This window comes from Mus caroli, unplaced genomic scaffold (assembly GCF_978045245.1).
Source record: "Mus caroli unplaced genomic scaffold, Mus_caroli_1 scaffold_4, whole genome shotgun sequence".
Classification (NCBI taxonomy): Eukaryota; Metazoa; Chordata; class Mammalia; order Rodentia; family Muridae; genus Mus; species Mus caroli.
In genome coordinates, this window is record NW_028227259.1 from 118445915 (window position 1) to 118468386 (window position 22472).

General features: G+C 47.9%; 1 protein-coding gene across 1 annotated transcript in view; it reads left to right on the plus strand.

Moving 5' to 3' along the window:
* The first annotated feature begins 3517 nt into the window (after window positions 1–3517).
* The window catches only part of Myo1h (myosin IH), a 73735-nt gene continuing 54780 nt past the window's right edge, over window positions 3518–22472 (plus strand). The window contains exon 1 of the mRNA XM_085837046.1: window positions 3518–3633. Coding sequence (XP_085693172.1) covers window positions 3622–3633 — 12 coding nt within the window. The 5' untranslated portion in view covers window positions 3518–3621. The remainder of the gene's footprint in view (window positions 3634–22472) is intronic.

Genomic DNA, 22472 nt, shown 5'->3' on the forward strand with positions numbered 1-22472 from the left:
ATCCGCCTGCCTCTGCCTCCCAAGTGCTGGGATTAAAGGCGTGCGCCACCACCGCCCGGCTCCCCCAGAGCTCTTGACTCTAGCTGCATATGTATCAGAAGATGGCCTAGTTGGCCATCATTAGGAAGAGAGGCCCCTTGGTCTTGCAAACTTTATATACCCCAGTACAGGGGAACACCAGGGCCAAGAAGTGGGAGTGGGTGGGGAGGGGAACAGGGCAGGGGGAGGGTATAGGGGACTTTTGGGATAGCATTTGAAATGTAAATGAAGTAAGTACCTAATAAAAAATAAGATTAAAAAAAAAGAATTTTTCCCAACATAATAATCCTAATAAGTAAAATATTTATTGATTTCAATCTTTACGGAAACTATATATTAATGTTGTACAATAAAATATCTAAGCCTAGGACGAGAGATAATAATTTTTATGACCAAATATCTAAGATTTATTATAATGTTTGACTAATTTATTTTAGTATAAGTGTGTGTGTGTGTGTGTTTTGATTGCATGCGTGCTCACAGAGGCCAGCAGAGGGCGACACATCCCTCACAATTAGAACTACTGTTGGTTGTGAGCTGGGACTTGAACAGAGGTCCTCTGGGAGAGGAGCGGGTCTTTCGTGCTCCTGATTTGTTGTATGCGTTCTCATGCAAGTGTGCAGGATATGTTGAGCGTATCCCCCACACCCCCTTTGCCCCCTCCCATTCACCCCATTTGTTCCCTGGGCATTTCAGTATCCTTTCGTGTCAAGCACATACATGTGATTTTATGTATCTACCTAAAATCTAGGCCTGCAGATGGGAGATAACACGCACCTCTGAGACTGGCTTAATTCCCACAATACAATTCACTCCAGCTGCACCTAAGGTCAGTGTTCAAAAGATAGCTGTCCTTGGAAAAAGCTGGATGCGGCTAAAGGATTTCATTTGGATCATGTGGTATCTGTCTTGTTAGTAAGCCCTCTGTCCCTCCAGATAAGCACTGGCCCTTCTTGGACAGTGTGAAGCCTTCGGAGGAGGTTTGAGGGGCCGTGAAACATTTCAATACCCAATTGTTTTTTCGTTTCTCCTTGCTGAAAATATTCAAAAATTTTCCTGGAGAGCTACTTTCCAAAGCACACAATGGCCGGATGTCAGGGAGGGCTGTCTGAAGGTGTTATGGGAACCCAAAAGCTACCTCTCTGGTCTAACCCACCCTGAGGCTTCTGTCTCCATCCCCTTCCCCACCCCTTTCTGAGTCTCGGGAGCCATTCACCCAAGCTCTCCTCCTGAGAGATGAGGGTTTTTTAAAAAATCATCCATCCTTTTTTTAAAAAAACGCCATCTTTGAAATCCCCGCTGCGCAAGCACAAGCACGAGCGCCGATTGGTTGAATGGATGGACTTCGCTGAAGAGATGCCCGAATGAGATCTTTCTGAGCGCCTCGTTTGTCCTAAGCAAGGAGAAGTCAGGCCCCTAAAGTTCCCAGCGGCACTTGCTGACTTGCTGCTCAGAAACCAGAGCTGAAGACTGGGGGCTGCTTCAGGCATACAGAGCTCTCCCGGGCTCTCCTGGATACTCTGTGTCTGGGTATCTGCAGAAATCTGTGTGTATACACACCTGAGCGTGGAGCCTTGGAACTGACCCGTCTGGCAACTGGCAAGCATTCTGCCACCGAGCTGAGGCCCCACAGTACAAACAAAAAAATTTTAAAAGAAGAACCATACACCTACAAAGTGAGTGGTTCTGTCTTCTCTTTGGGTTTTTGTTTTTGCATGTGTGCAGGAGCATGCATGTGCAGAGACCAGGGGATGTTGTTAACATTCTTCAGATGCCTGCTACCTTGTGTTTCGAGGCTGGGTCTCTCTTCCCTATAGACTGAGTGGCAGACAAGCCCGGGAAACTATCTGCCTCTGTTTCTCCCGTACTGAACCAACAAGCAAGCTCCACCACGCCCAACTTCTGTAAAACTGCTTGCAGGGCAAGCGCTTGCCAGAGTCACATCTCCAGCCTGCCCTTGGGAGTCGTGCTCTGTAGAGACCCCCAGACCGTGGTTACTTAGTTGTAAATAAGAAGTTCTTATACCTGAGGTTGGGTGCATACTGGCTCACACCACAGATAGGTACAAACAAGGCAGGGAGGTGAAAGGGGAGGGAGTTGATTGGAGGCCACAGATGATGTCAAGGATGGCTTTGTTCTATACCATCTCAGAATCGGGGCTCTTTGCCTGTAACTTGCAAATGGCCAAGTTACACCTGTGAGGAGATGGTAGTCTATCCGGAATTGACTGTTGACCAGGTTATCAGAGGTTTGCAGCTGTAGTATGGCTTATAAAACTGAAAAAGTCACAGAGGCACAATTCCATCTAGTGGCTTCACAGTGGCCTCCGGTCCCCGACTCTATTTCCAAGCGGTTTTGTTCAGTTCTACTCTCTCTATGAAGCCGTCGTTCCTTGACTGTGCCAGACTTCTCTTTGTCAATGTGACACCAAAACTGAGACACACCTGGGAAGAGGGCTCGTCTGCCCATGGAGGAACTGGCCGCTATCAGAGGAGCCTGTGGACACGTCTGTAATCCTCGTTTTTTGATTACTAATTGATTTAAGAGGGCCCAACCCACTGTGGGCGGCAGCATCCCTAGGCTGTATAAGAAAGGCAGCTGCGGGAGCCAGCAAACGGGGACTCCTCTGTGATCTCTGCTTCAGTTCTTGCTTCCAGGGTCCCGACTGGGAGGCTCTTTCCCTGGCTTCAGTTAATGATGGACTGTAATCTGTAACATATAAACTGAAATAAACCCTTCCCTCCCACAAGTTGCTTCCAGCCGTAGTATTTACCATAGCAACAGAGGAGCAGACTGGCCCAGGCTGGTGACACTGGTGACTGAGAGGGCTTGCATGCCCATTGTACCACTAACCAAGGGGAGGAACGATTTTTTTCCCCTGGATGTTTCTAAGGAAATGTATAACCGTGTTTCCCATTGGTTCATTCCACCTTGTCTCTCAAAGGAGAGCCAAGCGCTGAGACTGAGCCAAGCACAACTAGAGGAAGGTAGAATCGTGCCCCACAGACATGTGTCTGGAGTGCTTGGGGGGCGCAGGAAAAGGGGGTCATCAGCACCATTACCTTCTCGCTTCTGAGAAGATGGGGGCAGCCGTTCAGTCATAAGAGAAAGCCTGCCTTGTGTCTGATGGATGGTAAAGGTGGACCTGGGAGCCATGAAGGTCGTCTCCAACACAGGCACTCTCACCTTAACTTACTGCAGCTTCAGTGTGAGGGTGTGGACAGAGTCCCCGCAGGTGTCTGTGGAACCGGAGCAGGTGCCAGCACAGCTCAGAGGCCCTACCTTGTCAGCCGGCATCTGCCCAGAGGGACCAATCAGAGGTCAGCGGTGGAGTAACGTGATCCAATGGGGTCCGATTTCCACTTGTAACCTCGAAGGGCCCTGTGTCCTCAGGTGGGCAGCCACAGGCGCAGGCCCCGCCTCCCAGTATGAATTATTCACCGCTCTATACTTTGGCCATCTAGAATCTCCACGGACCTTGATGCGGAGTGTCGCGCGTTGCAGGATCGCCAGGCACTGCGCTGCCCGGGTCCAGCAGAATACTGGTTACAACCGCTCTCCTCCGCTCTCCCTACAAACACCATGGGATCCAAGGTAATGGGGCCGGAGGGTGGAAACCTCTCTTCCACCAAGTCTAAGCGACAGTTCCTCCCATCCCCAGGCTTCCAAGGCAAGAAAGGACTGGGTTCGCACCTGAAATTCTGTACTTGTTGAGTGAAAATTTTTGTTTCAGGTGATCAAGTAGATGACGACTCTTCATCATCCAAGGGATGAGCTGTCCTTTAGAACCAAAGAGCGGGAAGCGGGTGGAGTTTCTCGTTTGTTTCAAACCGGATACATCTGGGATGACAGAGTGGTCACTAGCCTACCGTCCAGGGCTGGGACTATGGGACAAGGGTGGTTTCTGAGGACTTTAGGAGTGGCTGGCGTGGCAGAGGGATGGAAGTGTTTTCTTACTTATCCTTTTAGGGAGCCACGCAGGTAACTGGTGGTGATTGTGTCAGCCTGGATACAGTGGTCGCTGACAGAGACCCAGTGTTGGAAAAAGCCGTTATGATTGGTGCCTAGACGTGTAGTGTCTGTAAGTTTCTTTATCCAGACTGCCTGGGTCGGCATTGGGAAGAACCTAAAGAAACCAATGACAGAGACAGCTTCAATGTAGCCTGCTGCCTATGTACTTACAAGGGTGTTTTTTGGTTTGGTTTGGTTTTTTGTTTTCTGTTCGTTCCCCCCACCCCCCCACCCCCCGCTCCTGAAGAATGATCTCAGCATGTCTGTTTAGGGAACATGATTTATTGATGGATTGTCTCTTACTGGATAACCAAAGAGGGTCACAGAAAACCTGGGATATGTAGTCAGAGCTCAGTAACCACACACAGGAGCCTCCCACACCAGGAACTCTAGCCAGAGCCTGTCATGGATCCATTCAGCTAATTATCCATTTCTATAGCACCAAATACCGTTGCCTTGGCAACCAGCACTCACAACAGGCTTTGGCCTGAGGCCGTCCAGGTATGTGTATGGGGATGGCTTTCTGTGCCATGGCTGCAAACTGGCTCAGGGTGATGAGTGCAGGAAGTGGCTTCAGAGGGTGGGCATAGCCTGATTGCTTGGTAGAGGGGAGAGGGGTAGGCATGTCCTCAAAGAAGGTCATGGGTCGCTTTTAATGTTGTGGCGGCTGTGTGTATAAGAGAGTGTGTATGAGAGTAAGTGTGTGTGCATGTGTGAGAGAGTGTGTGTGTATGAGAGTGTGTGTGAGAGTGTGTGTGTGCATATGAGAATAAGTGTGAATGTGTGTGTGAGAGAGGGAGAGAGTGTATGTATAAGAGAGTATATGTGTGAGAGTGTATGTATGTGTAAGAGTGTGAGAAAGTGTGTATATGCATGTGATGATGTGTGAATGTGTGTATGAGAGAGTGTGAAGTGTGAAGGTGTGTGTGAGCATGTGTGTGTGTGTGTGTGTGTGTGTGAATGTGTATGTGAGAGAATGTGAGTATTGTGGAGAGTGTGTGAATGTGTGTGTGAGAGCATGTGTAAATGTGGGTGAGTGTGAAGATGAGAGTGTATGTGTAAAACAGAGTCATTGTGTGTGTGAATGTGTGTATGTGAGAGTATGAGTGTGTATGAGTATGTGTATGAGAGAGTAGTATGAGTGTGTGTATGTATGTATGTGTATGAGTGTGTGTATAGTGTGTGTGTGTGTGTTGTGTGTGTGTGTCTGTGACAGGGCCCCTTTTGTTATTTCCTTTTGTGTGCACTACACCAGTTGGCTGGTGAGTGTTTGTTCTGTCTCCGCCCCCCTCCAGCCCCGCCCCCCAAGAACTTATGCTTTCTCCCTCTCCTTTCTTGAGTTCTGGGCTCACCCTCAAGCTTGCACAGCGAACACTGTACCCACTGAGCCATCTCTGCAGCCTGAAACATGTCTCTGAGCAAGCACACAGATCTGGCTCCCTTACTTGCACTGTTTTAAGCCAAAACTCTCCTCCTTTGTGAATTCCCAGGTTCCCTTTGCAAGAGTCAAGTTTGCCACTGAAACCACTTGAAGACCTGCAGCTTCAGGAGGGAGGAGGTGACTGTCCCCACTCCCCTTCCCTAGTGCAGTAATCCCTGTAGATTCCTTTAGGAGAAGCCACCTCCTCCCCCACCCCCATCACTCACGCCCCTCCCATAACAAGGCTGTAAATGAACCTTGGTCACCAGAAACCAGGACTTAGAGCTGCAGTGGGAACCCAAATGAGCAATCCTGGCCCCTGCAAACGTCCACATCACGCATCTCTCATCCCTAGTATTACCACCATGGTCCCAAAACCCTTCTGTCTGGCTAACCTTCATAGATATAGCATCTGTTGTCTAAAACTCATAAAAGCACCATTTTTAAAAGCCATCTTTGGTTTGGGGCAGGGTGGTATGTACATGGTATGATGTGTGTGCATGAGCCAGTCAGTGCCCGTGTGGTGGTCACAGCACAACCTCTCTGTTGGTCTAGTCTTCAACTTTGTTTAAAGCAAGGTCTCTCGTTCACCGCCATGTGTGTTAATGAGACCATGGCTGACAGACAAAGCAGAGGGGAAAGTAGTGTGTAGTGGCGTGGAGCTACCAAGAGCTTGTTCTACGGCCTGTGGTGGGTGGTGTTTAGGGGTGGCTCATTTAAATCTCATTTTTTTTTTATGGTAAATAGTCGGAACTGTGGATTTGGTAACAAGTTGGGAAGTTGTGTCATCCACTGAGCAGGAGACCCAGGGCTTGCAAGCATCCACGTCTGGTGGGCCATGGTGCTCCCAGCACATGGCTTGCTGTGACTAGAGGATATTTTATGTAACTTTAAAATATGGCAAACCAAAGGCAACAGTCTAACATTTTACTGAAAATAATTATAGACTCAGAAAAAGGTGTTAAAAAAAAAAAAACAGAAAAGGCCCTATACTCTGGCCCTGCTGGTACGTCACCCTAATTATGCCTTAATTCCTGAGTGAGGTTAAGACCATCTGCATAGTGCCTGCTCCGTGACACATGGTTGCATCTGTGGGTGATACATGATTGCATCTGTGGATTCTTGGGACTGGCCTACAGTGAAGAAGAGAGATTTCTGTCCGGAGTATTTGGGAACTGATTTAGCTCCTTTAAGCCTCTTGGGTCCCTCGTCCGGTAAGGGATTCTCTCGAAGGCAGTGAAGTCAGGGGTAACAAGTTGGGCTCAGGAAATAACAGGGTCAGATGAGCTTTACAAGTGGTAGTGGAGACTTCACATTTCATTTTGCAACTGGTTTTGGTGTGTCTAACTTAATTGATCGTACATATGTTTAACATTCTATGACATTACGTGTGTGTGTGTGTGTGTGTGTGTGAGAGAGAGAGAGAGAGAGTGAGTTGTGTGAGTGTGTGTGTGTGAGAGTGTGTGTGTGAGTTGTGTGTGTGTGAGAGTTGTGTGAGTGTGTGAATATGAGTGTGAGTTGTGTGAGTGTGTGTGTGTGAGTGCTTGCTCGTGTGCAGGCCACGGCAAATGTGCAGGAGGCAGAAAACACTTTCTAGGAGTTGGCTCTTCTAGTACAGATCTCCCAGGAATCTAACACAGGCGGTTGGGTTCGTTAGCAAGCACCTCTACTCCCTGAGCTATCTTAGCCGGCCACATCCTAATAGTTTAGCATTACAGGATTGTACAAGGTCAACCCAAAAAGCAGGTCATTCAAGTATCACCAACCAGACGTAATTACTGAGTTCGGGGGTCGGGGGGGCGCCCATCACCCTTGCTACAAATAGCTGTGGATGGAAAGTCAGCACATCTCTAAGGTTTAGATGATGAGCTATTTCTAAAGCCCATTTGATCTTACTAGAACCCAAGAAAGGAGCGGTTACTAGGAAACAGAGTCGCGACGCTTCGAGCAACGAATCAGGAGATTGTTTTATTAGACCAAGTCCTCAAAGTAAAATTAGTTTTCAAACATTAAATTTTCTGGATTTATCGTGGTGAGCACCGCTCCTGTGTGTGTCTGCTCCGTAGGGAAGCCAGAGGAGTGTTTGCAGGGAGGGTTAGGGGCTTTGAGGCAAGCTCCTTTGACCCACTGAGCCATCTCGCCAGCCCAGCATTCTTTTTTTTTTTTTTTTTTTTGATCTCTGGGTAAGTTTATTATAGAAGTAGACCATTTTAGTAATTTACAAATAGATAGTGCATTCAATAATTTAGTTGAGAAAATATGAATAAAAAATAACAAAGATACCACTGTTAACTTCTTAGAAACATTATATTAATTTGTGGTTCATGTGTTTATATATATATATATATATATATATATAGTGTTTCAGGTCACATAAGAAGAGTTTTTTTGTTTTGTTTTTGTTTTTTTTAATTTTTAATATTTTTTATTACGTATTTTCCTCAATTACATTTCCAATGCTATCCCAAAAGTCCCCCATACCCCCCCACTTCCCTACCCACCCATTCCCATTATTTTGGCCCTGGCATTCCCCTGTATTGGGGCATATAAAGTTTGCAAGTCCAATGGGCCTCTCTTTCCAGTGATGGCCTACTAGGCCATCTTTCGATACATATGCAGCTAGAGACAAGAGCTCCGGGGTACTGGTTAGTTCATCATGTTGTTCCCCCTATAGGGTTGCAGATCCCTTTAACTCCTTGGGTACTTTCTCTAGCTTCTCCATTGGGAGCCCTGTGATCCATCCAATAGCTGACTGTGAGCATCCACTTCTGTGTTTGCTAGGCCCCGGCATAGTCTCACAAGAGACAGCTATATCTGGGTCCTTTCAGCAAAATCTTGCTAGTGTATGCAATGGTGTCCAGCATTCTTTATAAAGAAGATACTGGAGCAGCTCGTACCTGAAGCAGAGATGGGCCCAGCCCTCCCACCCTTTGGATCTTTAAGTGTCTCTCGTCGCCAAGGCCTGAGCGCACACTGCCTGGCTTTGTTCGAAGACTGTACCTCTGTCTGTAGCTCTGTCCTGGTGGCTGGCTATGGAAGCAGAACTGTGTTAGCAGGCGGGTGCATTTTCACACGGCTGGTGTGAAAGTCCTCTAAGTGGGATATTTCAAATAAACATTTTATGTGGAAAGTTGGAAAGAAAGCCAGCCCCACCCCCCACCTCCCCACCCCAAGCATCATCTCACCATGGGAACTGAGGACACAAAATGACTCCCTAATGAAGCATGCTTTGATTAGCCTCTGATTAAAGGGGAGGGGGTGGTGGATACAAGATGCCAGTGGCTCACAGTCCTGCTAGGAGAGCCAGGTTCAGGCAAAGGTTGGCTTGAGGAGCCTACCTCTAGCCTCTGTGTATTTGAATACACACAGAGAGACTGTACATTTCTAGGGACCAGGAAACTCCCATGAGGCCTTGTAAGCATGGCTCAGAAAGTATCGGCTGCTTTGCTCCAGGTTTTAAAACAAAACCGTTACCACAATGATCATGGTCAAGCCAGGCAGTGGTGGTGCATGCCTTTAATCCCAGCACTTGGCAGGCAGAGGCAGGCGGATTTCTGAGTTCCAGGCCAGCCTGGTCCTCAGAGTGAGTTCCAGGACAGCCAGGGCTACAGCCTCGGAAAAAAAAAAATTGCTTGTGTTCCTAGCAATTAGAATTATTCAAATTTCCAACCTGAAGGTATTGTATTTTTTAACTACTATAATGGAATACTAGAGGCTAGATAACTCTATTTAAAACAAAAAAACCAAAACAGGTTCTTGGCTCATGCCTTGAGAAATTCAAGGGCAGGGGGCTTAGAGAGAGATCACTTTGCTAGAGAAGAGACACCCATCCACCCCTGTCCCAGGCAAACCTCTTCCCCCTAAACTGATAAAGGCTCCCATAGAAACCCCTCAACCCATTCTGAGGGCAGCGCTCTCAGTGACCCAGGGAGCACTGGGCTCCTCCTCTCGAATGTATCACCACCAAAGCTCCAGTACACGACCCTTAAAGGACACAATGCATGCAGCCACCTTGCTTTCCAAGTTACAATAGAGAGTTAAGGTAAATCTTTACCATAGCTGCTTTAGATACCACAAATCACTCTATCATTCTGCTTTGGGGACAGGGAGATGGCTCAGTCAGTAAAGTGTCCAAGTGTGAAGATCGGAGTTCAGATTCCTAGTGCCCACACAGAAGCTGGGAGCAAGGGTGCACATCTGCAACCCCAGGTCATACAGACATGGGTGGGAGCAGGAAGGGCCTTGGGGCTCACTGGCTAGCCTGATTGTTGAGAGACCTCGTCACAAAGGAGATGGCTGATACCATAGGGCTTCCACATAGACACACGTGCACACGCACATAAACACATTAAAAAGTCCTTAAGTGGTAACACTGGGGGCTATAGGTAGAGTCCTTAAGATTTGTAATATAACCAGAGGTCACCATGGACCCAGACAATGTCATGGTATCCATGCATCTACAAGCCAGAAGAAGGCATCAGATCCCTTTACGTGGTTGCTGGGAATTGAACTCAGGACCTCTGGAGGAGCAGCCAGTGAGTGCTCTTAACCGCTGAGCCATCTCCCCAGCTTTTCAAAGCAATACAAAGGACATAAACCACTATCCTACCACACCCAAGCAGGAGGAGTAAGGCAAGAGGATCTAAAGGAATGGTCTTGTCCCTTTTAAAGACTTACTTGAGACGGTGGGCTGGAGCCACTGCTATGCGGATAAAAGCGCTTGCCGTTCAACCATGAGGACTTGAGATCAGATCCTCAAGGCTGACAAAAGTGGGTGTGTGAGTCACTAGCCCTGGGGCTGAGCAATGACAGGCAGAGGATTCCTAGGGCACAGGGGCTGGCAGGGCACTGACTTACCCAGCCAGTCAGTGAGTTCCAGGTTTGATGAGAAATTTTGTCTCTACAGGGGGAGGAGGGGGAAAACAGAGTGACAGAAGGATACGTCATGTTGGCCTTATGGGCACGTGTGCTCACGTGTGCTCCTACATGTGTTATATGTGCTCACCCATACAAACAAACTCATACACAAAGTCCCCCAGCGCTGTGGTATCCATACACATATGTCTGTGTGGGTGTGGGTGTGTGCATGTATATGTGTGTGCTTTTATGACTATATGGTTGGTTTTTGTTGTTGTTGTTGGTGGTGGTGGTGGTGGTTTTTCGAGAGAGGGTTTCTCTGTGTAGCCCTGGCTGTCCTGTAACTCACTCTATACCCCAGGCTAGCCTTGAACTCAGAAATCTGCCTGCCTCTGCCTCCTGAGTGCTGGGATTAAAGTCTTGTGCCACCACTGCCCAGTGGCTATATGTATTTTTAATTGGTGGGTAGTACACGTGTTTGGGGACTCTGTGCTGCTCTCTCTGCGCAGTCGCTGGCAGATCCCCACGTCAGTTATAATTGGTGTCAGAATATTCCAGATCCTCTACAGCAGCTAGTTTGCAGTCCCCACTTGGGCACTGTCTGCCACTCACCCAGTTACATGTGCTGAACGTCCTCTTCCTTGCTCCCTCCTCGCTTCGTGCTTTTCTCTGACATTAGTAACCTCTTCTAAGTCTCTGACATCCAAGCTCAGCTTCCACCTGTAAGAGAGGACACATGATCTTGTCTCTCTGGGTCTGGCTTATCTCACTTAACACGATGTTCCGGATTCCATCCGTGTTGCTGCAAATGATGGGACTGCCTTTGGAGAGCTCTTCCCTGTCCCTGTCTTGTGTGTGTCGTGTGTCTGTGTGTGGGTGGTGGTGATGGTGGTGATGGTGGTGGTGGTGATGGTGGTGGTGGTGATGCGGTTGTAGACTGAGTAGGATACTCAGCCATTGGCCTCCAGACCCCATATTACACATGCACCTTTACATACATGTGTGTCTGCACATATATTCACAGGCACCATTTTTTATAAGATGTGCAGTCTAGTAATTTTCCTTTCAATCCAAAGAGGTTGAAAGACTGAGATAAAAGAAGGGGGCGGAAGTGGAGTCCACGGTGCTGGTCCACACGTGCCCCACTGCCAGTTTCTGCCGTGGGCTCCCAGGAGAAGCTTCTGTTCTGGGAGAGAGAAGTTGAGGATACCAAGAAGACACTCCTGAAAGCCGCTCTTGTTCACAAGTTCGCATGCAAACTATGAGGCCAACGAGGACTTCTGTGATCTCAGGGAAGGCCAAGTGTGTGGCTAGAAATGACTGTCAACCTCCACAGCCTTTTTTTTTTTTAATCTTTAATTTTTTTTCTTATTTTAAAATGATTTGCAGGTGCCCACAGAGTCCAGCAGGGGGCGTGGAGTCCCCTGGAGCTGGACTTAAACAGAATATGGGTGCTGAGAACCGGATGCAAATCCTCTGTGGGAACAGAGGCTCTCCACCCCTGAGCCATGTCTCCAACCCCAGGAAGTCCTTCTCACTTAGCGTGCTTTAGTGGAAAAGCAAACGAGCCTTCTTCCCCGCCTTCTGCCCAGTACTTACACAGAGACTAGTAACAAGCAACACTTGTAACCATTCCCCCGCCACCTGTAACTCCCAGGGGCCAATTAAGGCTCCCGAGCTGCTGCTGTTTTACCAGCAGCCGCTCTAATCCTCGAGGTAATTTGGAGGCCTCGTTCAGTTTGCTGATATTCGTAATTACGCCCATTGGTGATTAAGAGGCCTCAGCTGGATAGTAAAACGCTAACTGTCTGCTGGTCGTTAGATCAAAAGATAATCCTTCATTTCAGCTGCGGGGCTGCCTGCCTGCCTGCCTGCCTGCCTGCCTGGGATCCGTCCTCGTCCTCCTTGAACAGACCTTTGGTTTCGGTTTAGCTGCCTTAGCACTCAGAACTGGGGAGAGCACCGTCCCTGGAGGCTTCCTGACAGAGACTATCTGTATTCGTGATGGACCCAGGCTGGCCTTGAACTCCACCTCCTCCTTTCTTGGCTCTAGGAACTCTCAGGCTCCACCAAGGCTGGCTGAGATTTAACTTCACAACTCCAAGTCAAGGGCCACAAAGTGTTTGCACAGGGTTGTGTCTGTAATCTCCGTTCTGTTGGTGCCTGCAACTTTAAGAACCATAGAGTCAGGCACTGGGGTCCTAAGGGAACCAGGCTAAGCTGGCAGGAAGCCTTCTCCACACACTTTGACTACAAGGGCCCAGAGAGAGCCTGGCGTAAGCCATGGGAGCCAGGCTGAGTCTGCCCCTGTCTTACGGCTCTTCAATGTGACAGCAGCTCAAACACATACCCCATGCACAGAATCACATACAAACACACCACACACAGACACAGAGACAGGGACACAATTACACACACACACACACACCACATGCAACACACACAACACAGAGACGGAAACACACAGACATTTGCACACTGTGTGTACACACACAGAGACAGACACACACCACACACACAGACACAGAAACATACACACCATATGTACACACACAGATAGACACATGCACATGGCATATCATACAAACACTAGACACTTGCACAAACACATGCAACACAGAGAAACACACAAACACACCACACAGAGATGCATACAGCACTTGTTCACACACAGAGACAGACACACACATATGACATCACACACAAAAACACAGACACATGCACATATATACAATATACACACAGAGACAGAAATATACATACGGTATCACACACAAACATACAGACATACGCACATACTATACACACAGAGACACACACAGCACATATAGAGATAGAAACGCACATTCCATATGTAATACACACAGAGACAGACACATACACATGACACCACACACAAACACACAGACACATGCACGTACACACACTATATATACAGAGATACATACACATTGGACATATCACACACACACAAACACATAGATACATGTGTACACCATATCTGCACACACAGAGAAAGACACGTACATATGACATATCTCCCTGTCACACACACACACAGACATGCATACACACACAGAGTCAGATACAAAGCTGGCTGCGCTCTGCTGAAAACACACGGATGCTGAAACAGGAAGTTCACAGGCTTTTCTTGTATCACCAATTACTTTTTCAGTCTTCTCCAGTCGTTTAAAAGGTGAGAGTGGTTTTGGCCTTTAGAATGGGCAGGGTCTGGATCAGGCTTCCGGGCCAGTTGGCTGACCCCGTCCAGAGCATGCCTGTCTCAGAGCACGCTGCATGCGTTCTGTCTAGAAGCTCACTGGCCTGGCTCCGTGCCAACAGCTTCATTAGGAATTTTGATTTTTCTCAGCATGTGCCACGTTAGCTAGCGTAGCCTCACTTGCCACTGGCTGACCACAGGCTGGGTTTGCTTATTAAAATGCTTATTATATTTGTTTAGTGCGTGTGTGTGTGTGTGTGTGTGTGCGCGCGCGGGCTCGCGAGTGTGCATGTGCATGCAGGTCAGAGGACAACTAGCAGGAGCCACTTCTCTCCTCCTAACACGTGGGTCCTGGGGATTGAACTCAGATCGTCAGACTCGGCAAAGATCATGATGGTCTTGAGATATTGTGTGTGTGTGTGTGTGTGTGTGTGTGTGTGTGTGTGTGTGTGTGTGTGTGTGTGTTTTAAAGGCTCGAAATTTATTCCAATCTCTCTGACAGGCAGGCTTCTGGCTTTGGATACAATTTCTTTCTTTCTTTCTTTCTTTCTTTCTTTCTTTCTTTCTTTCTTTCTGCAAATGTTTGGAATTTCGGGAGCAAAAGGAATATGCATATAGCCCAGTGGGTTGACATCTCTTGCCGTGATAGCAAATTTAGGCCACCGTCGTTACTAAAGATGGTTTGCAGCCTCCGTACCCGGGAGGTGGCATTCTACAGGGACTGTAAGAAGTGGCCTTGGAGCTGTCTTGCCCGCTAACTAACCTAGCTCAGAGCGGGGTGTCTGGCCTCAACCCAGACATTTGAGCACTCGTAGGGAACCTGACAGGCAATTGTGTTATGGAAGCTGACGTGCTGAATAGTCTCCTTTTTTCTCATATTCTTCACCTGTCTCTTTGTGTTAAAGGGGGAGCTGGCAAAGAGGCAGAGGAGGGAGTGGACGAGGCGGGAGGGGGGAGGCAGGTGGGTGAAGTGTGGGGCGGGTCCCATGTGTGCTCCGATGTAGACGGCAGGCAAGAAAGGGCTGCCTGGACAAAACTCTATTGTTCACTGTCATCTTGAAATGAGTGTCAGAGTAGGCGGGGGTGCTTTGACCGTTAACCGCACAATTTAGCCGGCCTGTTGTGTCCTGCGGGGGCCCCACCTCCTTGGAGTCTCTCAGATTAGAAAAGAAGGCTCCAGCCCCTTCTAAATGGGCCATCTCTCGTCCTTTGTGCCCAGACTGCCCAGTGTGAAATCAACAGTGACGTTAAATGTTTTCTAATGAATCATTACTGAAAGGAAATGGAGGGCTATATGTGTAATGGATTGTAGCGCATTAAAATGTTTTATTTTGCTCACAAAAATGTTGTCCTTCACAAGCACCGAGATTGTCATGATTGTCGCAGAAAGGCCTTTGTGCCGGGAACCGTTTCAATGGATTATCCCGCCAGTGTTTCCATCCGAGATGGGAATCAAAGGACGTCTTTGGCTAACTAATGTTTTTCAAGATGGCAGCCATGAAACACATTTAGTATTTAAAGTTGGGGTTGTAAAGGAATGTTTGAACTCGGGCGATTTTCTCACTTATGCTCCCCCCACTTTGGGTTTGGGAAAGAGAAGCGGCTCCCCGACCTCTGTCCATTCTGGAGGAGGACGGCTTCTCAGCCTCAAGCCTGAGACCCCAGGGTTGGGGGCCAGGCTCTCAGTTCATTACATTCGGTCTGTCTTCTCCCAGTTCCTTCCTTTCTGGCTATCTGGTGTCTTCTAGGACAGACCCTTGGTGCTTGGGACCGAATGTGGAAGAAATGGACGTTTCTGGAGTTTCCTGAATTGGTGCAGAGTTTTGGTGCTGTCCGTTGCTGATTTGACAGCCAGTGTGTACAGGGTCTAGCCTGCCTCTCTCTCCCCTCTTCCTCTTTGTGTGTGTATGTCTTTCTCTCTCAACTTCACTAATAATGTGAGCGAGGTCCTGGAGTGGGGACATCATCTTCCTGAGGCCCGGGCCACCATTCATGTCACATACACCTGGGTTCAGCACTCGCTGAGGATGTGTGAACTGGAACTTAAGTCTGTTAAAAAAAAAAAAAAAAAGTTCATACGAGCTGCATTCTTCTTCCTAGAAACCTCAATTCGCAAACCTCAAACATCTTCCATCTTGCTTTCCACCTTCAGACAGGAAGGAAATTATACTTAGATAGTATATAAAGAACAACTGTCTTATCAGGGCATTAGAGCCATTGCCAGATTTATAATGGGTCTTGGTTGCAAACATGGAGCCGGAAAGCTTTAAAGAGGAAGCAGTTTTGGGACTTTGTGGCAAATTGAAACCAAAACCTTTCAGAAGGCTGGAGCAAGCTGATGTGCTTGCTTGCCCCCCCAGGTCTAACTTTCCAGAGGAAACGAGCCTGCCCACCTCCACCTTCGCAGCTTGCTGGTACTATTATACACAGAGAATGGGAAAACGGCAGCGGAGCCCTCCACAGAGACCAGAATCTTACCTGCCTCCCTCTCAGCGTTAGAACTTTAACAGGGCAGCTTTTAGAGTCCTTTTATCATGGGATGTCACCTGTGTACTGGAAAGTATGTAAAATAAACGTGGGCCCTACTGGGTGGTTATAAACCATAGCCATGTCTGACGATCTGGGTCTAGACAGGGTTTCCTAGCACGCCAGCAAGCCTGTCAGTGCCCTGTCCACTGGCTCCCTCCATAGCCACCCAAGATGGTTACAATTTGTTACAGTTTGTGTTTTTCATATGCTGTACCTAATCTCTCTCTCTCTCTTCTCTCCGTCTCTGTCTGTCTGTCTGTTTCTCTCTCACACACATTTTCCCTTCCCTCCCATCTGTACTTGTGTCTGTCTCTGTCTCTCATTTCCCTTCCCCTGTCTGTCTCTGTCTCCCTTTCATTGTCTGTCTCTCTGTATCTCTCTGTGTCTCTGTATCTCTCTGTCTCTCTCTGTCTCTCTCTGTCTCTCTCTGTCTCTCTCTCTCTCTCTCTCTCTCTCTCCAGCTCTTAAGAAAAGAAAGCAGGCCAGCTCCATAGAGTAGAAACCTCCAACCAATGTTAGATAGTAAGAAAAGCCATTTGTCAAACCTGGCTATACATCTGTCATCCCAGCAACTCAGGAGCCTGAGGCAGGAGGATTGTGACTTCAAGGCCAGCCTGGGCTACATAGCATGGTTGAGACCAAGCGGTAGTGAATACCAAGGGCTGGCTAGGAGGCTAGCCAATTGGTAAGCTCCAGGTTCACCAAGAGAGACTGCCTCAAAGTATTTGGTAGGATCGCTGAGGAGACAGCCAGCTTTTAAGAGCACTGGTTGCTCTTGCAGGGGACCTGGGTTCAGTTCCCAGACCATACATGGTGGCTCACCACTGCCACTAACTCGAGAGGATCCCACAGGGTGCATGTATACACATATAGGCCACATTTGTGCACATCAAATAAAAAATAAATCTTTGGAAAATAATGAAGGGGAGAACAACAGAGGGAGACCCATGCACACATGATTGCTTGAGTCTGCCTGTGTGCGTACATTGTGCGCACATGTTCTGGTTTACGCTGGCCCTGTGATCAGTGACAAAGTACTTGTGTCACCTGCACCGAGCACTGAGTTTGAGCCAGGGCCACAAATGATGATAATAGCTTTGTCTACCATGTGTGGTTTGGTTGGTGAGAGAAAGGACCCATCTCGTCCACACTCACACCAAGGTTCAGGTTACCAGACTAAGGACATGCCTCACATCTATAAAGGACACCAAAGCCGCCTTTCCATGCTTTAGAATATATCACTTTTCTCTTCTGTTTATTTTTGAAACAGCATCTCAGCATGTAGCCCATGGCTGGCCTTGGACTCATGGCTCCTCCTCCCTTCTCCTCCCATGTCCTAAGGTAACAAAACTTATCATCAGACACAGCCAAGACTATGTTCTTACACTTAAAATGTCCATAACTGGTGTTGGAGTAAGGCCTCAGTGGCTAAGAGCACTTGCTGCTCTTGCAGAGGACCTGAGTTCAGTTCCCAGCACCAGCCTTTGACTCCGGCTGCAAGGGATGCTGCTGCTTTCCTTTAGCCTCCGAAGGACTCTCATGCACATTCGTACACAGGCATCCGATCTCAACTCATTTCTCAAAACCAAAAATGGTGTGTTAGCGAGCTCTAGCGACAGCCCCTCAGGGTAAAGCTGGGTGAGCAGGGCCTCCCGACCTGTCAGACAGAACTTACCAGTGTTCCACCGCTAACCCTGAGAGTCGGGTTAATAAGAACACGACTTACATTATTATATAATGATAGGGTTTCCAGTAAAGTTTCATCTTTTTTATAAGCCGCCTCTGAGGTCAGTTATCAGAAGATGAACTCTGTGTCCAAGAGTAGATGTCCTCCCTCCCTCCCTCTCTCTCCTGAGTCTCTCCCCTCACACTTCTTATCTCTACCCCCACCCTGTCCACTCCTCTCTTTCTTTCTTTCTTTCTTTCTTTCTTTCTTTCTTTCTTTCTTCCTTCCTTCCTTCCTTCCTTCCTTCCTTTCTTTCTTTCTTTCTTTCTTTCTTTCTCTCTTTTCCTTCTTCCTTCCTCTTTCTCTATCCCTTCCTTTCTTTCTTTCTTTCTTTCTTTCTTTCTTTCTTTCTTTCCTTCTTTCTTCTTCCCTCCCTCCCCCTCTCTCTTTTTCTTTTCTTTTCTTTTCTTTTCTTTTCTTTTCTTTTCTTTTCTTTTCTTTTCTTTTCTTTTCTTTTCTTTTCTTTTCTTTTCTTCCTTCCTTCCTTCCTTCCTTCCTTCCTTCCTTCCTTCCTTCTTTCTTCAGGGTCTCGTTATATAGCCCAGGCTGGACTCAAACCCCTTAATCCTCCAGTCCCAGTCTTCTGAGGATTAGGATTTTATGTGTGGGCCACCGTGCCCAGCATAGACTCAGTGGAATGATCTTGAATGTGGTTCTGGGGGTCTCTGATACTGAAGCCATGGAGTGAACCCTACAGTCCTGCCTCCTCATACCCTGTTCTGCTGCTGAGCTCAGGCTGCCAAGTGAGCACACTGACAGCTTTGCTGCTGGAATTCCTCGGTGGGGTTGGTGGTTTTTCTGTCGGCCCTTCCTTCCATTTCTTTTTTTTTTTTTTTTTTTTTTTTTTTTTGGTTTTTTCGAGACAGGGTTTCTCTGTATAGCCCTGGCTGTCCTGGAACTCACTTTGTAGACCAGGCTGGCCTCGAACTCAGAAATCCGCCTGCCTCTGCCTCCCAAGTGCTGGGATTAAAGGCGTGCGCCACCACGCCCAGCCCATTTCTTTTTCCTTCTTCCTCTTCATCTTCTTCCTCTTCTTTTCTTCCCTCCTCCTCCCTCCTCCTTCAACAAGAGATCTTCTTCTTCTTCTTCTTCTTCTTCTTCTTCATCTTCTCCCTCCTCCCCCTTCTTTCTCTTCTCTCTCTCTCTCTCTCTCTCTCTCTCTCTCTCTCTCTCTCTGAGAAAGGGTTTCTCTGTGCAGTCCTGGCTGTTCTGAAACTCACTCTGTAGATCAGGCTGGCCTCGAACTCAGAAATCCACCTGCCTCTGCCTCCCAAGTGCTAGGATTACAGGCATGCGCCACCACTGCCGGCTTCTTCTTTTTCTTTTCTTCTTCTTCCTCTCCTCCTCCTCTCCCTCCTCTTCCTCTCCCTCTTCCTCCTTTTTCAAGGCAGAGTTTCTTCTCCATGTTCCCGGGCTGTCCTGGAACTCTCTGTGTAGACCAGACTGCCCTCAACCTCAGAGGTCGGCCTGCCTCTGCCTCCCACGTGCTCACACTCTACCACGCCCAGCTGTGCAGTTTCCTTTATGTTGCTGTAACCTATGTGTGGCTGCAGGCCAGCTCAGCAGGTCAGCTCTCAGACACTTGCTGCCAAACCTGATGATCTGAGACAGATCCCTGGAATCCACCTGATGGGAGGGGAGAGCTGACTCCTGGGACTTGTCCCCTGACTTCCATATGTGCGCTGTAGCATGTGCATCTCTCCGCACAAATAAATGGATAAATGTAATATGAAATGTGAACCATGCGCGTTTAGCTTGACACATCACACAGGCCCATCTGCCTCCCTCAGTGAGTTCTGCGGAGGACCATCCTTGGCTCCCTAGAGTCTAGGTGGCCCCTGAGCTGCATCATGCATCAATGCCTTGTCGGATGGGCATTGATGAGAACAGTGGTACCTTCGCTCTCATGGCTGCAAACCGCATGGTGCTGATGTGATGTGTGTTTACCAGTCCTTCTATAACAAATATGGCATGCATTTTCCATCCCTGATGTGTGTGTGTGTGTGTGTGTGTGTGTGTGACAAGCTCATGGATTCTGGGGTCAGACTCTTTCTGCTTTAATCTCAGCCTATATGAGCCAAATGACAAGTTCTCTTCTCCATGTCTGGTTTGATCTGTTCCCCGAAGTGCCGGCCACCCACTGCTGCTGAGTGGAGGTGGTTTTGAGTGAATTCATACGTACCTGTAGCCTGTGAGACTGTATGTGATGTGGCATTCCACTTAGACTGTGGTGTAAGAGGCGGTCACAAGTTTGTCACTGTGGGCCCCGCTTGTGTCTTCCCCACTGCCCCTGGCTGGAGAAGCCGCTACTGGTCGGTGCCCTGTGTCTCCACCCTTGCCAGGTTCTGCCATATAGCTTCCTGCCAATGTGGTGTGCTAATTCCTGTCCCAACACCACCCCCAGCAGGTGAGACTTCTCCTGATTCCACATCCTTGTCCTGTTTGGCAGAGCTGGAAGTGTTCTGTCGGTGTGCTGAGTGCATATTTAACATCCACGTTGTCCGTTTGACCATCTGCCCCCTTTCAGACTGAGCTCTTTGATTTTGTTATGTTTGATGTCGCTTTAGACACAGTGTCTCCTCATTCTGTAGGCTTTGTTCACTCTTTACATTGTGTGTGGTGTGTGTGTGGGGGGGTGGGGGTTATGTGAATGTGTGTGTGTGGTTGTATGAATGTGTGTGTGTGTGGTGTGTATGAATGTGTGTGGTGTGAATGTGTGTGTGTGGTGTGTATGGTTGTGTGAATGTGTGTGTGTGTAGTTGTGTGAATGTGTATGTGTGGTTGTGTGAATGTGTGTGTGTGTGGTGTGTGTGTGTATGGTGTAAAGTGTTTGTGTGTGTGTGGTATAGGATGTGTGTGTGTGGTATGTGGTTGTATGAATGTGTGTGGTTGTGTTAATGTGTGTGGGGGTTGGTGTATACATAGGGGGCGGTGTGTATGTGTGTGGTATGGAATGTGAGTGTTGTATGCATGTGTGTGTGAATGAGTGTTTGTGCTTGGTGTGAGGTGTATGTGTAGTGTAAGGTGTGTTGTCTCTGTGTGTGTGTGGTGTGAATAGAGGTGGTATATATGTATGTAGTATGAGGTGTGTAGTGTGTGTGTGTAGGGGGAAGTGTGTGTGGGTGTGTGGGTATGAGGTGTGGGTGTGGTCTGAGGTGTGTGTGTGTGTATGTGGTGCATGCCTGCTCACCCATGTGTATGTGCAAGTGCCCTTACCTGTGTGTGTATGTGTATATGTGTTTGTGTGTGTGTGTGTGTGTGAAGAAACCAGAGCTTGACATCTGGAGTCTTCTCTGTAGCTCTCCACCTTAGTTTCTGAGACAGAGTCTCTCACTGTACCTGGAAATTGCCATTTCAGCCAGGCAGGCCAGCCAGTGGTTCTTGAGTCTCCCTTAAATTCTTTGAATGAATAGTTTATTGAAGTAAATTCCTCATAACATGAAATACCCGCTCAGTGGTGTCTGTTGCATAATATTTCCCACCCACTCCCTCTCTGGTTGCAGAACACTTCTACTACTCCAAAAGACAATGCCTAACCCAGTAAGAACTCCTCCGGCAGCCAGCAGGCTGCATCTGCCTCTGTGAACGTAACTACGAAATAGCGCATATTTAACAATGCCCTCTGCCGTGTCTTCTGTTACATTTATTTGTAAGTCATCTTCTAACATTAGCGTTATTATTTATATGGTGCTGGAGCAGTTGCTCAGTCAGATGCATAAAGACCTTAGTTCAAAACCCCAGCCCCCATTGAAGACCAGGCATGGCAGAACACAACCTTGTAACTCTGGTGCTGGACTTTGAGCAACCTGGCCCGCCAGTCTCATGGATATCAACTTCATCTGTGATGCATTTTAGCACGTATGGCCAAGTCACTGTCTTTCAGCAACATAGCTGTGATCCCAGGACCACACAAATTATTACCTCCTTGATAGAACTCAATATTCGGATTTTCCCGATCATTAAAACTGATCAGAATCCACATCGGTTTTATGCTCTTATTGTTGACAAGTGTCCTTCATCTGTTGGGCTTTGATTGTATCTAAGGCTGGCGATAACCACTCAGATGCACTGGGTTTAACTCATGTCCGTATACTGTGTGATTGAGAGCACACCATCACTCTTTGATGTGGGGATGCAGAAGAGAGGACAGCCCAGGCAGAGTTCCTGCCACAGGAAGTCTTTATTAGCCGGCCAGCGGCCACCCTAGATGTTGGGATCCCAGTGTAGCCTGAGCCTTTCTCAGGGTGAGCTTCTAGGTTGACATACTTCAGTTAACAGGAACAGTTAGCCAGGAGAACTACAAAAGCTAATGGAAAAAAAGGCTAGTGCATTTGGAAACTTTCCTAGACTCTGGATTTTGACGGATTGAGTCCTTTGGTTGTGGTGGTGGTGTAGGCGGTGCTGGCTGCACGCTGACCCTTAATCCTGAGTGGGATTTCCATCATGGAGTCGGTTGTGCTAAGGCGCGCGACCCTGTTACACCCTTTCCAAAACAATTGCTCTACAGAAGCTGGAGACATGGCTCAGCGGTTAAGTGCATCTGTTCTTGCAGGAGACCTTGGTACAGTTCCCAGCACCCACATGGTGGTGCACAAATGCCTATAAACTCCAGTGCCCAGGGATTCAGTGACCTCATCTGACCTCTTGAATACATTCAGACATACACACAT